At 38.1% G+C, this 20760-nt stretch overlaps 1 protein-coding gene across 10 annotated transcripts in view; it reads left to right on the top strand.

Moving 5' to 3' along the window:
• Nucleotides 1–20760, top strand: part of LOC122549923 (E3 ubiquitin-protein ligase HECW1-like) — a 464685-nt gene that overhangs the window by 89239 nt on the left and 354686 nt on the right. For 5 of the 10 annotated variants that reach the window (XM_043690156.2, XM_087987251.1, XM_087987252.1 and 2 more), the window contains 2 exons: nt 2180–2237; nt 15622–15922. In XM_043690156.2, coding sequence (XP_043546091.2) covers nt 2211–2237; nt 15622–15922 — 328 coding nt within the window. In that variant the 5' untranslated portion in view covers nt 2180–2210. Of the gene's footprint in view, nt 1–2179; nt 2238–13573; nt 13666–15621; nt 15923–20760 lie in introns of all 10 variants that reach the window. The other 5 variants (XM_043690157.2, XM_087987255.1, XM_087987253.1 and 2 more) reach the window with 2 other exon arrangements.

Raw genomic sequence — 20760 nt, 5'->3', positions numbered from 1 at the left:
TAGTGAATCAGTGGATTCATTATTTACTGAGCTCTGCTAGCTATGTCTCCTTTTGTGTTTTGACCAGAGTTCTTGGCTTCAAAACTTTTTCTGTTTCAGTTTCCTTTCTCAGAATTGCTTTTCAGTAATGCCGCAAGAATTTCAAGCTTTGAAATTGTAGATTTCATATCTCTGTACAATTAACTACTGGAGAAAAATCCAGTCAATGATATTATAATTAGGCAAGCCAGATACAGCAGTAGAAACCACAAAATAAAGTGCACTCTAATTAGCTCCTACACTGTCTCTCTCTTTGTCCCACCTCCTACCAAACAATGAAATACACCCACATTGTACATTTATATCTTCCAAATAGTCATCATCTCCATGCCTGTCTGGATGAGGTTACCAATTAATCTTGGTGCAGTGGATCTTCTGACCATGAATTTGCTTGACATTGTCTAATCTCAACTAATCTCATTTCATGGAGAAGTCTTGCAGCCAACAGTGAAGAAAGATTATCTCACCAAAAGGCATTGCTTCAACTTGACTGGGACAGATTTACCTTTCATTATAAGACTAAATGAGGAAAGAAGAAAGTCACACATTACTTTTATCAGACAGCACATATATTATTCTTCGGAAAATCAAATCCAAAAATGACTCACAATGCTTAGATTTATACATTTCAACTTTTAAGGACTTGATTTCTATTTTATTTGCTGTAGGTGAATTAGATGAGAGAGACCAGATCAAATAGAAGGTGTAGGCATGAGCAAACAGGTATAATGTATCAAGGAGCGGGGCTCAGGGAGAGGAGGGCCAGCAGACCTGGGCAGATGGATAGGACCATGGGAACATTGGGATTTGGAGTGAGAGCAGGCAATTTAGCCCTTTGAGCCCACTCTGCAATTTAACATGATCATTGCTAATCTTTTCCTGATCTCAACTTCATCTCTTGCTAGTTCTCTATAGCCCTTTATCCTGTTTTTCATAAGAATCACATCTGTATGGGTGACAGATGATGCAAAGAAGAAAATATCAACATTTTCGGTGGAAAAGTGACATGCAGGCAGAACGTGAAGGAGATACATAGAAAAGCACCCTTAAGTGGAAAACCTATTATTTTGTTAAATTTTCCTTTATCCACACCTTTTACAGGTCTCATAGCATAGGGTTAAGAACTTTGCAATCTGTACCATATACAGTTGGAAGGCTGGACTTTAAACTGTTTTGAAATGATTAATTTTTGCTTTCACATCTGCTGTGCGGCAAGACTAATGGATGTTGGCGAAAGAATCTTTTTCACATGCAAAATTACACATTCCTAGATTGAATCGTTAATTGCTGAATCTCTGTGCTGTTTTAAGAAATCAATTGTTACTGCAGTGTGAAATGTACAGTTAATATTATGAAATAAAATGAACTGAAGGCCTTTTTCTAAATGTATTTGCAATATTGTCATGTTATTTATTGAAGATGAACTGGGTGTTGTAAATTTACTTGAATGATACTGAAATATTGTGGGAGATTTAACTTTAAAGCACTTTAATTATTAAAATGAGCAACAAAACAGGCCCTTGGGTATATCTTATCTTTTTCAGTAGAGAACTTAATTTTTCAAATTCCTGGCTGTCGAACAGAAACATTAGAGGGAGGGAATAGTTGAAATGAAGATTCTGTTAATCGTTTACTGCATGAGCAGCATATTATTCGGTTTGTCTTTTTAATAAGTAAAGTCAATGACAAATGCATTTAATTTAGATAATCTGTAGTTAATCAGACTTTGTATCCTCACTCTATCTTTCTCACTTAAAAGATGTTGGCCCCTTTCTAAAGGTTGTCCTGCTTTTTCTGTTAACCCATTTTACAAAAATGTGCTGAAAGTTTAAGAATAATAGTAAATCTGATGAACTGGTTGGGGGACAGCAAGAAGACCTATTACCCAAGTATGTATTTCCCTATACCTGTGGGAATAAGCTGCTTGTTATGGAAGGGTATTCTAATGAGATGTGGAATGCCTGCAGTATTAAAATTAGTGATTTAATTTCATTACTTATTCATTATAAATGTGTTTTGCAAAACTTCAAATTTAAAAACGATTTGTGCGTGAATTATGTGTACAAAATGTATATGAATGTAATTTCTATAATTTGTGTCATGGAACCAATGCTAAGTAATTTCATTAACCTTTTCCCAGGATTTGATGTGCTTGCAGTTAGTGAGTCATTATGCTGCTGCATCTGTGTAGTGTTAAGGTTAGTGTTTTTTCCTGCTTTTGTCACTTATCACTATCCATTACACACTCACCATCATTGACAATGGAATGCAGTCCAACATATTGATGGTTAAGAATCTTTGGGCATTTTTTAAAAAAAGTGTAATTAAAGCTTTATGTTATTTAAAGGTACTCACACCACAGGTAGGTACATGCAAGAATATTTGTTTCTATAATGCATCATGTTTCCTTAAAAGCATTTAAATCTGCATCACATCATGGTAGCATGTAATGATAATGTCAATTTACTGAGCCTTGTTAATGCATGCAATTTAGTGAAAAGACCAAGTGTAGGATTCCAACAGGCAGCTTATATGTTCCACCCAAACAGATATTATGGAAAATGCATTCAGATGGCACATGAACTATTAAAATCCAAGCCGTGAATTAATTGGTTTATTTATTTGAGTATGTTAGAGAATTGTTTACAACTTCAAATCAACTTTGATCAAAATAAAATCAAGAAATCCCTTTGCTTTGTAATGTAGGTTCTCCCATTAGTGCAAAGAGGCTTTGCGAAACAAGGAATAAGTGTATTGAATGTAGATCACTGGATTCTTTTTAAGAAATAAATAGACAGGGTTCTGATTAAAGATTGATAAAGATTCATTCATTCAGACAGAGTAATCTGAAAAAGCATGGTTTTTCATGAAGAAAGCAGGCTAAGCCAAATGAAGTTTAAAATGATTTTTCTTTGTTTATGCATTTGTGAAGTAGCAATACCTATATTGCAATTTGTTAAATGTTCTATAGCCATAATACATCTAACCTAGTTACATAGCTTTCAAAAGGAATTAAATCCATACAGCATCATATTGGAAATTGAGTTTTACTCGACTAAGTTGCTTGCTGGTCTTGTTAGATTCTATGTTTGTATATTGTTGGTGATAATGTTAACAGTGATTTCTATTTCAAATTGTAAGATTAAAAGTAAGATTAACTCACCTTTCAAATGTTTAGAGTATTTGAGGCATATACTTAATTGCAGCAGCAAAGATCTGCTCTGCTGCCCTTTCAGGGATTTCCCTGTGTATATGTCTAAAATACAATATAACATATAGACTCATTCATCTTTCCTAAAATCATTAATACATTTAGCTATCTACAGATTGAGACCATGTGCTGATAAAATTGCTGAATACAGGTGGATCTGAATCAAGTTAATGTCCAGGTCTATAATAGATTGAATTCTCCATTTTTACTGTGCAGCTTCTTGTTGTATCATAGTATTGTAGAAGCCTTGTGGTGCTGTGGCATTGCTCATTTCCCTGGGCCAGAAAGTATAGGATCAAGTCCCACCTGCCCAGGACGTGTGTCATAATTTGGCTGAATAGGTTAAGTTAAAGAAAAAGTCTCTCATAGCACTCATCATAAAGCGCTAAACTAAATTTCAATACAGTACATAAGTCGTCTTTGAAATATGCTAATGTCCCATCCTTCCCCATTTCTGTAGGTTTCAAGTAGCACAAGTTGTCTCCACTATCTGGTTACCCAGTGATCTGATAAGTTGGTATCTTGTTTGAACTTGGACAAGTTCCAGCAGAGGTTTTCAAGTTTCTTTCCTCAGTTTCTCTCCTGTCAGACTCAATCTCTGTGTTTCTGATTATTATTACTTCTAATAGCATTCTCTTCTGCTCATCAATCTTGTTTAGTTCCTTCCTCGATTTGGTTTGTAACCATTCCTTCTCTATAACACAGTTGCCATATATCTGTCTCAATCTCACTTGTCTCAATCCAGCAGCGTTTTAGGAACAGCACGATTGCCTCAATCTCTTATCATCACACAATTGTTCTCATACTCTCTTCTTTCCTGTGCTTCTGTATTTGACTGGCCTCTTGCACTCAATTAACATTCTTGCCTCTTTGGAAGCTTATTTTGCTCAGCCACAATTCACACAGGCTGTATGTGTGAGGTGATAAACAACAATTTACATTTATATAGTACCATTAGTGCAGGAAAATGCCCCATGGTGTTTGATACCAACCTCTGTTCTATTAATATGGATGCTGCTGCTTTACAAGTTCACCTCACTCAGACCACCATTAATAAAAGAATGAAGTGCATTCTGAACATAACCTAACTTGACTGAATCTGGAATTAAAATAGATCCTACAGATGTATTTCTTTTGTAGTAAAGCACTATTGATTTAATTTGAAACCAGGAAATATATTAAATAGTGCTTTCGCATTTATTGAAATCTCAATCTTGTATTAACATCTTTATGGACATTACAACACTGAGGTGACAATACTCAATATGATAAATGTACAAATGGTTAAGAAAGGCTTAGTTACCAATTGTATCATTATGCTTGTCACAGAGCTATCAATTCCTGCAGTCACAGTGGTGTCAGTAATTCAGACGTGACATTTGCAGCAACGTTCTTTCAGGAGATGCAAGGAAATCAGGCAGTTTAAACAAAGACTCTGAATATTCCTCAGTAAAGGCTTTTGACACCGCTTCAGAACAGCTCCATTTACTGGGCAGTAGCCAATCGTCAATTGGATTTAATTGGCAATTACGAGAAGGGAGATTTCCAATAGTGAAAAACAAATGGGAAGTTTGAAAAAAAATTACAAAGGGTGATTGGGATGTTTTTTTGTCTTAAATTGTTGCTTGATAAGATGTCTTAAAAATTGAATAGTTGCATGAACTATAGAATAAAACTGACGACATTGGGAACAGAAAATATGAATTTCTAGATCCAAATTATTTTAACATTAATGGCACGTTACCCTGATGCTAAAAAAACAAGATTGGAGAATCCTGAATTGTAGTATATGTAAATACAGATCATGGATGCAGATTTGATAGGATGAATGGCACATTTTTCTAAGAAGTAGCTGGATTACTGCTGTTATTATCAAGATGTGGAAGAAGTTCTTAAAATCTATAGTAGAGATGGCTCTGATGAATATGCTTGCCAGCCAGTGTGGGATTAAATGATTTGGAACATAAATTTGAGATCTAGTTTAGTCTATGCTAAAGTGTTACAATTAATCACCAAACACCTAAACTAAAAAGATAGAGTTAGTCAGCACTTCCATTCTGTTTGCTATCCTGTGCCCACTTTTGTTATGAAAATCAACCAGAGTTTGGATGCACCTTAGCTACTTGCCCCCATTCTTGAATTTTCTTCTGTAACTCCTCATCAATCTCCAATAGATAAAAAAAAACATCTGGCCAAGACAGCAAAAGGTGGTGGTGGCCATTAGACTGTAAGTCAGTACAAGAATGTTCTCTCAGGACAGGAAAGAGGATGACGAGAAGGATAAATAATTGTCTTTAAAATAAATGTCACATTGAAACCTGGCTCCTTTCTAGCTTTTAAGGATTAAACCTGAATATTGCTGTTTTCAATATTTATTGGGGTAAATGTTACAGTTCTCAGACAAGATCCCCAGGATACCCACATTGTATCCACATATGACAATTGTACATTTTCCTAAATATCCTTTCAGTTGCACATACCTCATACATTTTCAAAACTCTTGGTTATGTTGTGTTTAACGAAACAGTGGTGCATTTTGTTTCTCCAATTATCCCTCCTTTCCTGATGTCTTTGACCCCTGTTATATCATGGTTTCCTTTGGCACCTCCTCAAGATGGCTGGTCATCACACACAGGTGTAGAAAGTGAATATTTGTAGGTCTTTCCACATTGGAGGGCATCATAGTTGATACTATTCCCACCTGAATTTTCCAGAATGAGCTTCTAGAAAATAATCAGGGACAGGAGCTTTGGCAGACTTCTCATCTTCCTAGACAATAGAGCTTCTAAGCTGTTTGCCTCGAATTACAAGTTGGTTATTCAACATAGACCAAAGATTGAAACTGGAACCTGCTGCAGTGGGAATGGTGATATTCTACACTGGACATGAGGTTTCTAATGGATAGTTGAGAAAAGTACTGAGATGTTCTTGAAAAAGAAGGGTTTCCAAAGCAGTGCAACCATTTCTTTGATACAGTGTTCTAGTTAGATGAAAATGCAACATTTTACAGAATGGATTTGCAATAAAGGGTATCAGAACATCTTCTCCCTGAAATGAGCTATAAAATTGATACATATTCCTAAGATGGATTCCTGTCACTCCTCATTGAGCTATTAAATTGTAAGTGCTGATGTGTTCCTTAGCTGGAAATTTCACTACAAAGAAAGCAACTCAAATAAAGGCCAAGCTCCAACAAAAAAAAAGACCTACATAACAGTTAATGGGCAGAAAGAGCAGAAAAAATACAGTCACTCACCTGCCTGATGATGATGTGTGCATGGATTCTTCAATGCAATTAAGGCTACCTGTGGCCCAAGCTCCCAAGGATGACCCCATTGAGAGCTAAGAACTTAGTTCTAATAATTAAGGATAGAGAAACAGTTATCACCCATTGAAGGAGCACACTGAGGATCTTCTCAAAAAGAACATACTCAACTAGAGTTCTCTGAACTGCATTCAACAGCTACTCATCAAAATCTCAGCACAACCCCTAGCCTGACACAAGGCTGAAAAGACCATCAGACAACAGAGCCAACAAGGTCACCGGTGAAGACATAATCCCTGCTAAAATACTAAATTATTTCAGAGATGGACTCTGAATACATGACCTCACCTCCCACATCTCGGAAGGAGGAGAAACATGCCACAGATTTTTGAGGTGCCATAATTTAGACTATCTTCAAGAAATGAACTAAGACCATTTGTGGTAAGAGGGTTTAAAAAAAATCATTTCGGGGCAAGACAATGTCACTGACTGGGCCAGCATTTATCGCCAATCCCAATTTTCCCATGAGAAGGTGGTGCTGAAGGTAGACCCACAATATTGTTAGGGAGAAAGTTTCACAATTTTGACATTGATTTTGAGGGAACTGTGATATATTTCAAGTCAGGATACTGGGTGGTTTGGAGGAGAACTTGCAGATGGTGTCATTCCCATTTTTCAGCTGCCTAATGAAATGGTAGTGGTCATGAGTTTGAAATTGCTGACTCAGGAACCTTGGTAAATTGCGGCAATGCTTACTGTGAATGGTGCACTCTACTGTTAATGAGTATCAGTGACAGGCAGAATTAATGTTTGTGAATGTTGTGTCAATCAAACAGTCTGCTTTGTCTTGGATGGTGTCAAGCTTCTTGAGTGTTTTTGGAGCTGCACACATCCAGGCAAGTGGGGTGCATTCCATTAGACTCCTGACTTGTGCCTTGTAAATGGTGGACAGGGTTCAGGGAGGCAGGAGGTGTGTTACTTGTTGCAAGACTTTGAGCTTCTGACTTGCTCTTCTAGCCCCTCAGTATGTTGGTAGTTGGTGATTCAACAATGCTAATGCCATTAAATACCAAGAGACTGATGGTTACATTCTCTCATTTTAGAGATTTAATTGCTTGATTCCTTTGTGGTGCAGACATTGCTTGCCACTTGTCAGCCCATGCTGGTATATTGTCCAGGTCTTGTAGCATTTGGACATGAACTGCTTCAGCAACTGAGGAATCATGAATGGTGCTGAACATTGTGCACTCATCGGGGAATATCTCCACTTCTGACCTTATGATGGAGGGAAAGTCATTGATGAACAGCTGAAGATGGTTGGGCATAGGACACTACCCTGAGGAACTCCTGCAGAGATATATAAGAGCTGAGATGGTTGATCTCCAACAACCATAATTGTCTTCCTTTGCGATTCCCATTGATTCCAATTTTGTTAGGACTCCTTTATGCCACAAATGTGGCGTTAATGTCAAGGGCTGTCACTCTCACCTCTGGAATTCAGATCTTTTGTCCTGTTTGAACCAAGGCTGAAATGAGGTCAGGAGCTGGGTGGCCCTGGCAGAACCCTAACCAGGCATCATTGAGCATGTTATTGCTGAGCAGATGCTGCTTGATAATCAATTTACTGATTATCGATAGTGAACCCTTGGTGTGGTAATTGGCCGGGTTGGATTTGTTGTGTTTTTCATGTACAGGACATACCTGGATAATTCTCCACATTGAAAATTCCACCAAAGTCATTGTTGTAGCTGTACTGTAATACGTTGGCTACGGGCACAACAAAATGTGGAGCACAAGTCTTCAGTACTATTGTCAGGCCCACAGTACTCAGTGCCTCCAGCTATTTATTAGTATGATATGGAGTGGATTGAATTGGCTAAAGATTGGCATCTGTGATGCTAGAGACCTTTGGAGGAAGCTGAGATGTATTACCAATTTGGCATTTCTAGCTGAGCTTATGTATGCTTCAGCCATTTCCTTTGTATTGATGTATTGGTCTTTCCCATCTTCAAGGAAGGGAGTATAGGCGGAGACCCCTTCTCCAGTGAGTTGTTTAGCTGTTGAACACCATTCACAATTGATGTGGTACGATTGCAGAGCTTAAATCTGACTGATTGTAATTGCTTAGCTGTGTCTATCGCTTGGTGCTTATTTGGTACATAAGTAGTCCTCTGTTGTACCTTCACCAGGAGACATCTCATTTTAGTCTGTCTAGCATTAATCCTGGCAAGCCCACCTGCACTCTTCATTGAATAAGAGATGATCCCCTGGATTGATGGTAACTGTCAGGTGCCAGGCCATGCGGTTTTATTGGACTACAATTCAGCTGCTGCTAAATGTCCACCATGCCTCATGGATGGCCACTCTTTATTTAACCTTTTTTATCCTCACAAAGGCCTTCAGAACTAATAACTAATATGGAATGTCCTCTTTAAATTTGGTTGCCCTCTGTAATTCATCCGTATCCTCTGCCTGCTCCATGATGGTATACAAGCTGTGCTGGCCACCATAGACCCAGTATGATTGCAAACCTGGCACCAAGCAAGATTTGGCAGCATCTTTAGAGAGACAAATGGAACCAAGGGGCTGGTTTCTATTGGCTTTTTATATTGGGTATTATTGGCTAGCGGGCCAGTAAAATGAGTAGAAGGTATTTCAACATGGCTCCCTGATTCATTCCTGCCATGAGAAAGTTCTCACTGGGCAGAGTAGAAAGAAAATCAACTATCTGTACCATAGAGCAAACAGCAAATGAAGATGACAATTGCGACAAAAAAAAAGCTGGGTCTGATTTTACAGTCTTCCCAACCTTTTGGTCCATCTGGATATCAGGAGGCTGGAAGCTCAATGAAAGCTGTTTTCCTGTGGTAGACTTGGTGCTGTCAGAAAGAAAGCCTCATGACCTCATTAACAGAGGAAGGAATTCCCCTCTGATCCAATGGAACTGCTAACCTTACTTTCAGCATGGACCAAGCGTAGTCTGACAAACTATCCTCATAAGACAATCAGCACATCCCAGGCATTGATCGAGTAAACCTTCTCCAAAGCATCCTTCCTTAAATAAGGAGACCAAGACTGCACACAGTATTTGAGATGTTCAATGCCCTGTGTAGCTGAAGCATAACATCTTCACTTTTGTTCAAATTCTATTGTAATTAAGGGTAGAAATCTATTCTTCTTCTTGATTACTTGCTGCACCTGCATCTAAGTTTGTATATCTCATGCATCAAAGCATCCAAATCCCTCTGCACCTCAGAATTCTGCAGTCATTTTCCTTTTGTGTAATACTCTGCTTTTTTTATTGTTCTTGCCCAAAGGGGACAATGCCACAATTTTCCACACTATTCTCCATTTGCCAGATTTTTGCCCTTTCACCTAACCTAAACATATCTGTTGTGCCTTCCTTATGTCTTCTTCTTCAATTTGAGAGGAGGAAAGTTTAGTGGAAAAGTGCAGGGAATGTTTTTCACACAGATGATGGTGGGTGCCTGGTGCACTCCTCCAGCGGAGGCAGTGGAAGAAGGCACATTAGCAACTTTTAAGGTGTATCTCCTTTCGACTTTCTGTTTTATAACCATTATTGGAATGTGTTTGCATTCACTCTTGTGAAGACAAACTAAATATTTGTTTATTTTATCCACCTTATTATCTAGTATTAACTCCATTCTCATACTCTAAAGAGCCAGTTTACTCATACTCTTTTTTTTATTCTTTTCTTCTTTAAATACCTGTCAAAACTTTGCCATCCATTTTACATGCTGAACTAGATTTCTCTCATACTTTTAAACAGTTAATTAGGATTACCTTTTGACAAAGCACCTGACCAGCTTTTCATCTTTGTAGAGTTAAATGCTTTTTTCCTAAGTTATGCTTTAACTTTTTTCATTGGCCACAGATGGTGGCTATTCCCTTTAGCATTTTTTTTAATAATTTGAACAAACTTATTCTGCGTATTCTGAAATACCTCTTTAAATATCTGCCATCGTGAATCAATTGATCTATCCTCTAGCCTACTATGCCTGTTCAGTTCAGTTACCTCAACTTCCAGGCTCACTTGGTTGCCCGCCTTTATTTTTAAAACACTGGTATGAGATAAAGTCTTCTCCATTTCAAACTGGATTTGTAAAAGACAGTCATATTGTGATCATTGCAATCTGAGGGTGCCTTAACTATGAGGTCATTAATTAACCCTGCCACATCACAAAGTATTAACTCGAATATAATCTTCTTTCTGGTCTGTTTTGCTCTGAGAAAATATCTTGAAAACATTCTATGAAATCATCATCTGTGCTGCTACTCCCAATCTGTCTTTTCCAGTTTATATATAGATTAAATTTGCCTATGATTATTTGCTGAGAAAGTGAGGTCTGCAGATGCTGGAGATCATAGCTGGAAATGTGTTGCTGGAAAAGCGCAGCAGGTCAGGCAGCATCCAGGGAACAGGAGAATCGACGTTTCGGGCATAAGCCCTTCTTCAGGAATGGGGCCCCATTCCTGAAGAAGGGCTTATGCCCGAAACGTCGATTCTCCTGTTCCCTGGATGCTGCCTGACCTGCTGCGCTTTTCCAGCAACACATTTCCAGCTATGATTATTTGCTATTCCTTTATCGCATACATCCAATATTTCTTCTTGAATACTTTATTCCTAATTTGGCTACTGTTGTGGGGGTTATAGATTATTTCCATTATGAGCTTAATTCCCCTACTATTCCTCATTTTCACCTAAACCAATTCCATAACCAGATCTCCTGAACCAATGTCACCTTGAACGATTGCACAAATACCATCCTTGAATAATAATGCTACCTGTCCACCAAGATCTACTTTCCTATTTTTGTTGAATGTAATGTACCCCACAATATTCATGACCCGTTGCTTGAAGATCTGGGACCATGCCCCCACAATTGCTATCAGATTGTATTTATTTACTTTTATGTAGGCTATCAATATATTTACTTGGTTGTAAATGCTACACATTTTCAATTACAAAGCTTTGAGTTTTGATCTTTTTGTGATCTTTGTACAATCTAGCCTTGATTATTTGTCACTTCCTTAAAATTTTCTCTGTGCTCCTTCCTGTCATTCTTTGACCTTCATTCTCCATTTTACTGTTTTCCTCTCTTACCTTGTCTCTACACTTTCATATGCCACATTGATCCTTTGCCTCCATTATTTAGTTTAAAACCCTCTCTAATTTTGCACAGTTTAAGTGTAAACCCACCCAGCAGTATATCCCCTGCTTTCCCAATATTGATTCCAGAGGCCCAAAAGCCAGAACCCTGTTCTCCTACATCTGTCATCTTTGAGTCACATATTTACCTCACAGATTTTATGTACTCAAAGACAATTTGCATAAGGCTCAGATAATAATTCAAAAGCTACAATCTCTGGATTATTGTTTTTTAAATTTAGAGACAAGTTCCTCAGACTGTCTATGCAGGACCTCTTTCCTCGTTATACCCATGTTGTTCGTACCTCTGGACCACGATTGCTGAATCCAGTCCCTCCCATTACAGTTTCTTTCAAGCCCTGAGCAGATATACCAGACCCTGACAAAACTGGCTACTTTCATCTGAGCTCTCATTCTTTGCTGCAGAGAATGGTGGCAATCTCCTTCACTATACTATCACGTACTACCACTTCATTCTTTGTTGCTCTGCCTACTAGAATGGTTTCTTGTGCCATTTTGCCATGGTCAGTTATCTCACCCAACCTACAGCCCCCATTTTTATCCAAACAGGCTGAAAGAACCTATTTAACTTATTGGACCCTGCCACATATCCACCTACTCCTGTTCCATCTGAGGCAGGAAAACCTTTCAAGAACCTTCACATCCAGGCACTAATTGAGACTCGTAAATGGTCCTTAAGATCCTCATCACTCCTTTATTCTCAGGTTCTAGTGGATCCATTACCTCCACCAGTTACCACTCCCGGTGGCACTGTGGAGCAATGGAGATGTACCAGCCTCTACTGGCAAACAGTTCTCATGGGTGAGACCCCATGACCTATATTTAAATTCTGCCAATAAACTCTCCACATATGCTGTCTGACCTGCTGAGGGTTTTCAGCATTTTCTGTTTTAAATTATGCAGTACTCCTCTTTGTGAATAGCAGCCAGAATATACTTCTTACAGAATTTACATTTTGAAAATTAACAAAGCACTTTGGAATTAAATTGTAAAGTATAAGTAAATCACAGATTTGAAAATTTACATACACAAGTGGTCCCTGATTTAAAAATGTCTGATTAATGAATAAGATTCCATCCAGGTTGTTTTAATATTAATTTTAAAGATCCAACATGTAAATGTTTCCCTGTACTTATGAACAGCTATTTTACGTTGCCTTGTATTGTGTTCCAACTTACATTCAGGTTGTCGTCTGAATGCACTCAAGAATGAAACTCATTTGCAACTTGGGGTCTGCATCCACTTTTGTAATTGTGTTCTGCAACATTCAACAAATAACTGAGAGTAGAATAGAGCATGTCAAAGGCTATTCACCAAACAATCCTTAAAATATAAATGCACTCATTTAAAGTTGAAGAATATCACTTTTCGGAAATGAAACAATTTCTCACGTATTATTCAGTATCAGCATCAGTTGAACCCGTGTCGGGCAACAGCCAGGATCAGATAAACAGTTAAAAACCCCATCCTTGGCTGACCGTTGACATACTTTGCTGATAATTATCTTTTTCTACTGCAGTGACTGTTAAATGAGGATATCAATTGATACAGAGTTATAGCTTGTTTCATGGAATGTAGATCCACTATTTTAATTATTTAATGGTATTCCATTAAAACTGCTCAAACTCAACTTAAGCAGTGACAGCTGACAGGCAGTGAGGAGACTTTCAATCCACCGAGCTGAATTGGATTTGTACTTAAATCCCACAGATTTAATATTTCAATCCTTTGCACCTCTCAGAGTAGTCAATCCACAACAACTAACCAACGCAGATCCAGTGCACACTCACACAATGATAAAGCACGGCTTTTATAATATGTTTACAAGTTCCATACTTACCTCTCTCCCTGCTGATTGTATTGGCAGGACTCAGAGTTCTGTTGTCTGAATCGAGTTGATCAACCTGTGGCCTCAAGGTCCTGTTCCACAGTGGAACTTTCGCACCATCAGGGAGCGAGGTAAGAATGGAGCTTCTAAGCAAAGAATAGAAACTTTTGTTTAAAAAAAATTAGTTGGTGGTTAATAGAAAGTGAAAGGAGAATAGAAGTTTTTTTTTAATTTAAGAAGTGATGCATTAAAAAACATAGGCCCTGTCATGTATCCAAACCATACAATATGAGACTGATGAAATTGATTTAATTCATGAAGATTTTTCTTTTGTGGATTAGCTATCTTTGTTTTGCCTTATTGCAAGGTTATCTTAGCTGGTTAATGTCATTGTGAACAGACTGGTTTTCTGTTTGTTGTTATTTGGAAGCATGACAGAATTATATAACTGTTAAAATATTGTGTTTATTTGTGACTGCAAATGCATACTGAAGTACTATACACCAGAAAGGTGGCACCTCTTGTTTTTTCCTGCAGCATATTTTTCTGCTATCTTGGTTCAAAATCTTGCCTTTTGTGCTTTTGTTGCATTTTACCTTTCACTTATTTAACTTTTTATTCTCTTAAACATCATATTAATTCGGGCACGATATTTTCTCCACTGCCATGAAGTATCTATGCTAAGATTTTAATTCCAGATTAAGAGGCAAGAAGATTTTCCTTCAATATTTGAAGAGATTAGAAGTCACTAGCTGTTTGAAATTTACCAAGGTTATTGTTTTTATGATACAATTTTATTTCTATGTAAATTTTAATCAAAGCTGAAAGATTTATTTCATTTCAGAACTGCTGGCTGAGATCCACTACAATCTTATTTTTGAGCCATATTGTAGTTTTTGCTCTGTCTGAATCTATGATGCCTCCATTACAATAAACTAAATCTGGCATAAAGGACTAAGAGACATGTTCATGGACAGCCCTTTAGTTCAAATCAACTCAGCTGCCTAGTTGCTTCTTGAGAGAGACTCACTGGCAGTCAATTAACATGCCTTGGGGCATCAGAAATGATTTCTCTCCTTAAAACTCTGACAAAAACTGTGAAATGTCAGTGTGAATCTTTGGTTATTAATGTGCACTTCATGTTCAGTATTTTGAAGCAGGACAGCTGCTAAATTACCTGATGTCCCCTATCAGCATCAATTTTAATTGTGGCTTATGTAGGAAAGAAGCTGCAGATTGTGTGAACCAACATGTCCTTTGACAGTCTTTTAAGAAGATTGTGCGATGAGAAATAATTAAAAATTCTGAAAAATTATAGATCCTCCAGCTTAATAACAAAAAATTCCTTTGTAAAATCTTCAGAAAGATGAAAAAAATAACTAATTAAGACACAATTGATTACTAACCTTTGAAGTCAAGAGATCTTTCATTACACTTGAGGTTTTCCTTTAGGATGTATAATACATATCTCTTATACCAGTTTCTGAGTTACGTATGATAGCTATTAAAGTTATTTAAAGTAGACAACATTGTTCAAGAGGATAGACTGGAGGTGCTATAGTAGAAGGCAAGTCAGAATGTATGGTAATGTGCACTTCTCTAACAACAGTGTGGTGGATATTGAAAGTTGTTAGTGAATACATTTTAAAATACTTTCTGAGACAAGCTAACTTCTCTATTAAGCATGTAAAAAGTGTGAAATTAGTACATTTTCTTATAAACACAGTTTTGAATAATTTTTCTATTCTTTGTCTTTCTGTACTTTAGGTAAAGATCTTCAGTATAAAATCTTTTTAGTGAGGAGAAAATGCTTACAGCAGCATGCTGCTTAATTCCATTGTACCTCATGAGTGCTGAGCTTCCATTTTATAATGAATATTCATTAATACTTAACATGACAGTTGGAGGTATTATACAAATGCTGATCATCATGACTGAAGTACATTTGCAGAATGTGTTTGATAAACATATTGGTCCTCATTCTATCATTATTCATTTATTTGTAACAGTAGTTATCATTGATTAATCTGACAACTGGAACTGGAATTTTGACCTGCTAATAAAAAAATCCAATTGTATTATTTCAGAATTTGTACCAGAATAGGTTTCTGGGTCTGGCAGCCATGGCATCACCTTCCAGAAACTCTCAGAATCGTCGTCGATGCAAAGATCCCCTCAGGTACAGCTATAACCCGGAGCAATTCCGCAACATGGCTGTCACCATCCCAAGAGCAAACAGTGACACAAACCTGGTGAATTCAGGGAGTCGTTCCACCTTGATGGTCAGCAGCTCACGTTATACCATTGGCCAGTCCCAGGACCTCATAATCTGTTGGGACATCAAAGAGGAGGTAGATGCTGGGGACTGGATTGGAATGTATCTTGTAGGTAAGGTGTTTTCCAATCATTGATTGCTTACCTGGAGACTTGAACAATTAATTATGTGCAGTGGCTGTAGTTATTGATCCTTAAATTATTTCAAATATTCATCCAGCACAAAATATCCAAATGCCTTGTATGAACATAACTTAGATCAAACCAGATGACAAACTGGCCTGAAAATAATAAAGAAGGCCTTGTTTTGATCACATCCCTGATTGTTTTCTGGCTTTCCGTATGACATATGTTTAGAAAAACATTGAATATTATACAATATGACGTGATTCAAAGATTGATAAATAAGATCTTTTCCCTGGTGTGTGGAAGTCCAGAACTAGAGGGCATAGGATTAGGGTGAGAGGGGAAAGAAATAAAAGAGACCTAAGGGGCAACTTTTTCACACAGAGGGTGGTGCATGTGTGGAATGGGTTGCCAGAGGAAGCGGTGGAGGCTGGTACAATTGTAACATTTAAAAGGCATCTGGATGGATATATGAATAGGAAGGGTTTGGAGGGATATCGGCCAGTTGCTAGCAGGTGGGACTAGATTGTGTTCGGATATTTGGTCGGCATGGATGAATTGGACGGAAAGGTCTGTTTTTGTGCTGAACATCTCTATGTCTCTATAATCTGCTTTATAATGGATTCTAGCAATTTCATTAAGACAGGTGTTAGGTTAACTGGCCAATAGTTTCTGCTTTCTATCTCCCACATTTCACGAAGAAAAGCATTACATTTACTTTTCAAATCTGTTGGGATCTAGGGAATTTTGGAAAATGATTAAAATCTAAGGAATTTAAGTTTATTTTTATTCAGTTGTGGGATGTGGGTGTCGCTGGTCAACATTTATTACCCATCTCTAGTTGACCTTAAGAAGGTAGTAGTGAGTCATCTTCTAGAATGGCTGCAGTACATGTGCTGTAATTAGACTTACCATTCCATTAGGGAAGGAATTTCAGGACTTTGACCCAGTGACAGTGAAAGAACAGTAATATATTTCCAGGTCAAGATGGTGAATGGCTTAGAGAGGGACTTGCAGGTGGTAGCATTCTCATGTATTAGCTGCCCTCACCCTTCTAGGTGGAAGTGGCTATGGGTTTGGAAAGTACTGTCTAAGGATCTTGGGCAAATTATTGCATTGCATCTCATCATTGAGGCCCTTTACCCTGAGTGAATTCTATATCTTTACCACTTTCCGTACTTCCACCAAGTGGTGTTCAATACGGAGGAGCACTGATTAATCAACAAGGAATAGGGTCAGTAGGTTGTATTTGCAGGAGGTTTCCATGCCCATGTCTGACCTGATTCCATGAGGCATCAAGGGCTCTAGAATCAATGTTGAGGGTGTCCAGAACAACTACCTCCTAACTGATATATACCAGAATGTCACCACCTCTGCAGGGTCTGTCTTGCTGGTGGGGCAGGACATATCCAGGGATAGTGATGGTGGTGGCTGGGATGCTTTCTGTAAAGAACAGTTCTGGGTTTGGTTTTAAACTCTAGCTTCTCCCTTGGTGCTCTGTAGTCTAGTAGAAAGTGAGGACTGCAGATGCTGGAGATCAGAGTCGGAAAGTCTGGTGATGGAAGAGCACAGCAGGTCAGGCAGCATCCGAGAAGCAGGAGAATTGACATTTCGGGGATAAGCCCTTCATCTGTAGTCTACTCCATTGCTTCCTGACCTTGAAGTGCTGAATATTTCACTCCTTTGGTTTCCAGATAAAACGTTTCTGATAGCCATGGCCAAAAGAAAGTTGTTCACAGCTTAAAGCTGACCCATAATATAGAACCAAGAATGGCAAATGTGATTTGAGTTCTGTTTTTCACTAAATCATTTCTTATCCTTGGAGATTAAGCCTAGATATTTAGGGCTGTATTTACTGCAGCTGGCTGGATGGGTTTGTTGACAGGGGAAAGGAGGTGTTGGGAGAACTGGATGGGAGACTTTCCATTAGATTTCCTGACATTGGGAAAATTGCCCCCAGTTAAATTGAGGATTGGAAAGGCCAGATAGGAATCTTGCTCAGCAGTTACAGGAAAGATGTTACATTCATTAATGAGTCACTTAAAACTAATTATCTTTGAATGCACTGGACTTTTTTGATGGTTCAGGGATTAAATGGGAGGGGAGTACTTCTCCTGGGCTTCTGAAGGCCACCCATAACCTTAAGTCAGAATTTCTTTGTTGCAGGGGGAGGGGGGCAGGGCTCCTTCATTGACAACAATCCTTGCACAATTGCAAGTCCCAGCATTGGGAGAGAGAACTCTGAAAGCCATCCACAGAAATATACAGTACAGAAGAGGCCCTTTGGCCCATTGAGTCTGTACCACCATCTTGTTTCACCTTTTGTCTGATAACACTGCTCACCCCTCTGGTGACCTCCACCATCCCACATTCCCTCTCCTGGGCCTGGCATGTAATATCAGTCCTCAGGCTCAGCCTTTGTGTATTGTTGACACCAGCCATTCCACCCAGTGATTCTGCTGGCAGTGGAGAGATGCTAGAATCTGACTGACTGGCAGCTCTCAGAGGTGGGTTTTCCACCCCACTGAGGGTTTGCTTGTATTAGAGACCTGACAGTGGCCAGTTAATAGCATTGAGCCAACCCCCTGGAGAAGCAATCTCCTGCTAGTTGCTGGAACAAAATGCAGTCTCATATTTTATTTAGAACACTTTTTTATCTGAATGTTCAGAGGTAATGTATTGCAGAAAAATGAAGGCAGCTGACTGAAATATTGCTGTGAATAGCAAAGACATTTTCAAACAGTGTACCCAAAAGGGTTGTTGTAATATTATTTGTGCATTTGCATTGCAGAATTATGCAAAAAATTATGTTTAAATCTCTAAGAATTTGTTTTGCATTAAACTTATTTGTGTCAGAATGATATATAGTAACCTTCAAATAAGCCATTAAAGTTATTATATTATGCTTTCATTTATTACTCTGTATTTACTGTATAATGTTATTATTAAACACAGAAAACATTGACACCAAGTAAAAATTAATTTGTTATGTACATTTTGAGGATAAATGTAAAACATTTACTCTATTAATTGAATTACAGCAGATCTTTCACATGACTGTATTAAGAAAACATTGCATTTGTTCATCCAAATATTTGCAGCAGCAAAACAGTAACCCAACTGTTCCAGATTTCAGATTCTGGACCCTCCCCCCTCTTCCCCACCCTCTCCTTCTCCATTCTGTCAAACTGCACATCTCCAAACTCAATTCAAACCAGCAAGCCCTCGGAACTTAACCCCTTCCACCCCAGACCCAACCAAGCTCAGGGATTTGCTTCTGCTGTCATGTTCCAAATACAAGAAATTATTTTTGAAAGTGGTAATTTTGAAAATGCCTTGTAGCTTTGGCCTGTTTTTGAAAATACATTATAATCTTTGGCTTCTGTTGTGTGAACACTCTAAACTTTGTACTTTTGTTTAGTTTTGATCAAAAAAATCAAAAACAGTATCATCAAATAATGGAATGACAAGGAGCAACCACTTAAAACAAATTTAATTCTCTCCTGTGTGCCCTAAAGAACTCTTAAATGCAGTGCTCAGCAATTCACATTTAAGGTTTGATGACAGAGAGACCTGACAATGTGAATGATTGGAGAGTTGCAGCTTGATGACATTCACAATTATATAAACATGTGTGTTCATGTGCATGTATGTATGTGAGAGTACTAAAGAACTGCCATTTTCATGAATTTCCTGTCAGTGTTCTCCACATAAATTCTTAGGTCTGCACCTGTCTGTATAAACTTGTCACACTGCAAGCAGCCTAGATCTTCCAGACAAGCAGGTTGCTGCTGTAAACCCTCTGAATTGTCCCTGAAATGTCCAGTGCAATGCTTTCAGGGACCTCATTTGGAGGAGATTAAACTTGAGTGAAACACTAACTGGTAAGCTGTTAATGGTTGGTGTCCATGAAATTTATTTTAAAAATCCTTAGCTGTGGTAGGGCTTCTATGTGGCCACAGCACTAGCGATAACCTCATTCATAAGATTGGGCAGTTGCAAGGCCGAATCCCTCTTCTGTCTTCATGAAAATGACTAAGGATGGACACCAAAGCGAAAGCCCTAGCTGGTTAGTTGGTGGCCATTTTTAAAGTCCCACCTGCATTTGTTCATCCCCAAAGAGCATAATGAATATCAAAATGTTCATGCATGGCTTGTTTGTTTTCATGTCAGGTGGAAGTGGGTACTGCAGATGATTTCAGGCAAAATACCCTTCATCAGGATCCTTCCAGATGAAGGCCTTTTGCCCAAAACGTTGATTTGCCTGCTCGTCGCATGCTGCCAGCACCACTCTAATCTTGACATATTTTCATGTCATTTCTAGTTTCTTCCTAGTAGTTTTTCTAGCTGGGGTATCGTTTTTGAGTCCACTTCTACCTCTAGTGCTGTGATTTACTCCTCCATTGTCAATATAGAACAGTCCCAACATGAGACAAGAATCTACACTTATAGAAATAACAATGTCAAAATGTGGCAGACAAATAAGGGGCCAGATATCTTTATGAAATCTAAACTATCACAAAATGTTTTTAATTCAATGTATAACTACCATTGTAAATAGCTAATGTTCATATTTATATTGCTGTAATTTGAAAATTATAGCATCAATATTATTCATGTGAAAGACATAAAGTAATTCAGCTCAAATATTCATAGCGTTAGTAAAAGCTTGTATGAAAATTCATCACTCTTAGCAGGTAGGTCTGAGATATTTTTATGGTCAAGCATTTTGGCATGATCAAATGAAAATAAATGGACATTCTGCCGAGAAATGGCAGCAGTGTTTTATTGATAGAATACTACAGGCTGGTCTCTTCAAGGAGATG

Source organism: Chiloscyllium plagiosum, unplaced genomic scaffold (genome assembly GCF_037043375.1).
Source record: "Chiloscyllium plagiosum isolate Xiang-an unplaced genomic scaffold, Cpla_swu_hap1 HiC_scaffold_5, whole genome shotgun sequence".
NCBI classification, from domain to species: domain Eukaryota; kingdom Metazoa; phylum Chordata; class Chondrichthyes; order Orectolobiformes; family Hemiscylliidae; genus Chiloscyllium; species Chiloscyllium plagiosum.
This window is presented reverse-complemented; position numbering and strand designations above follow the sequence as displayed.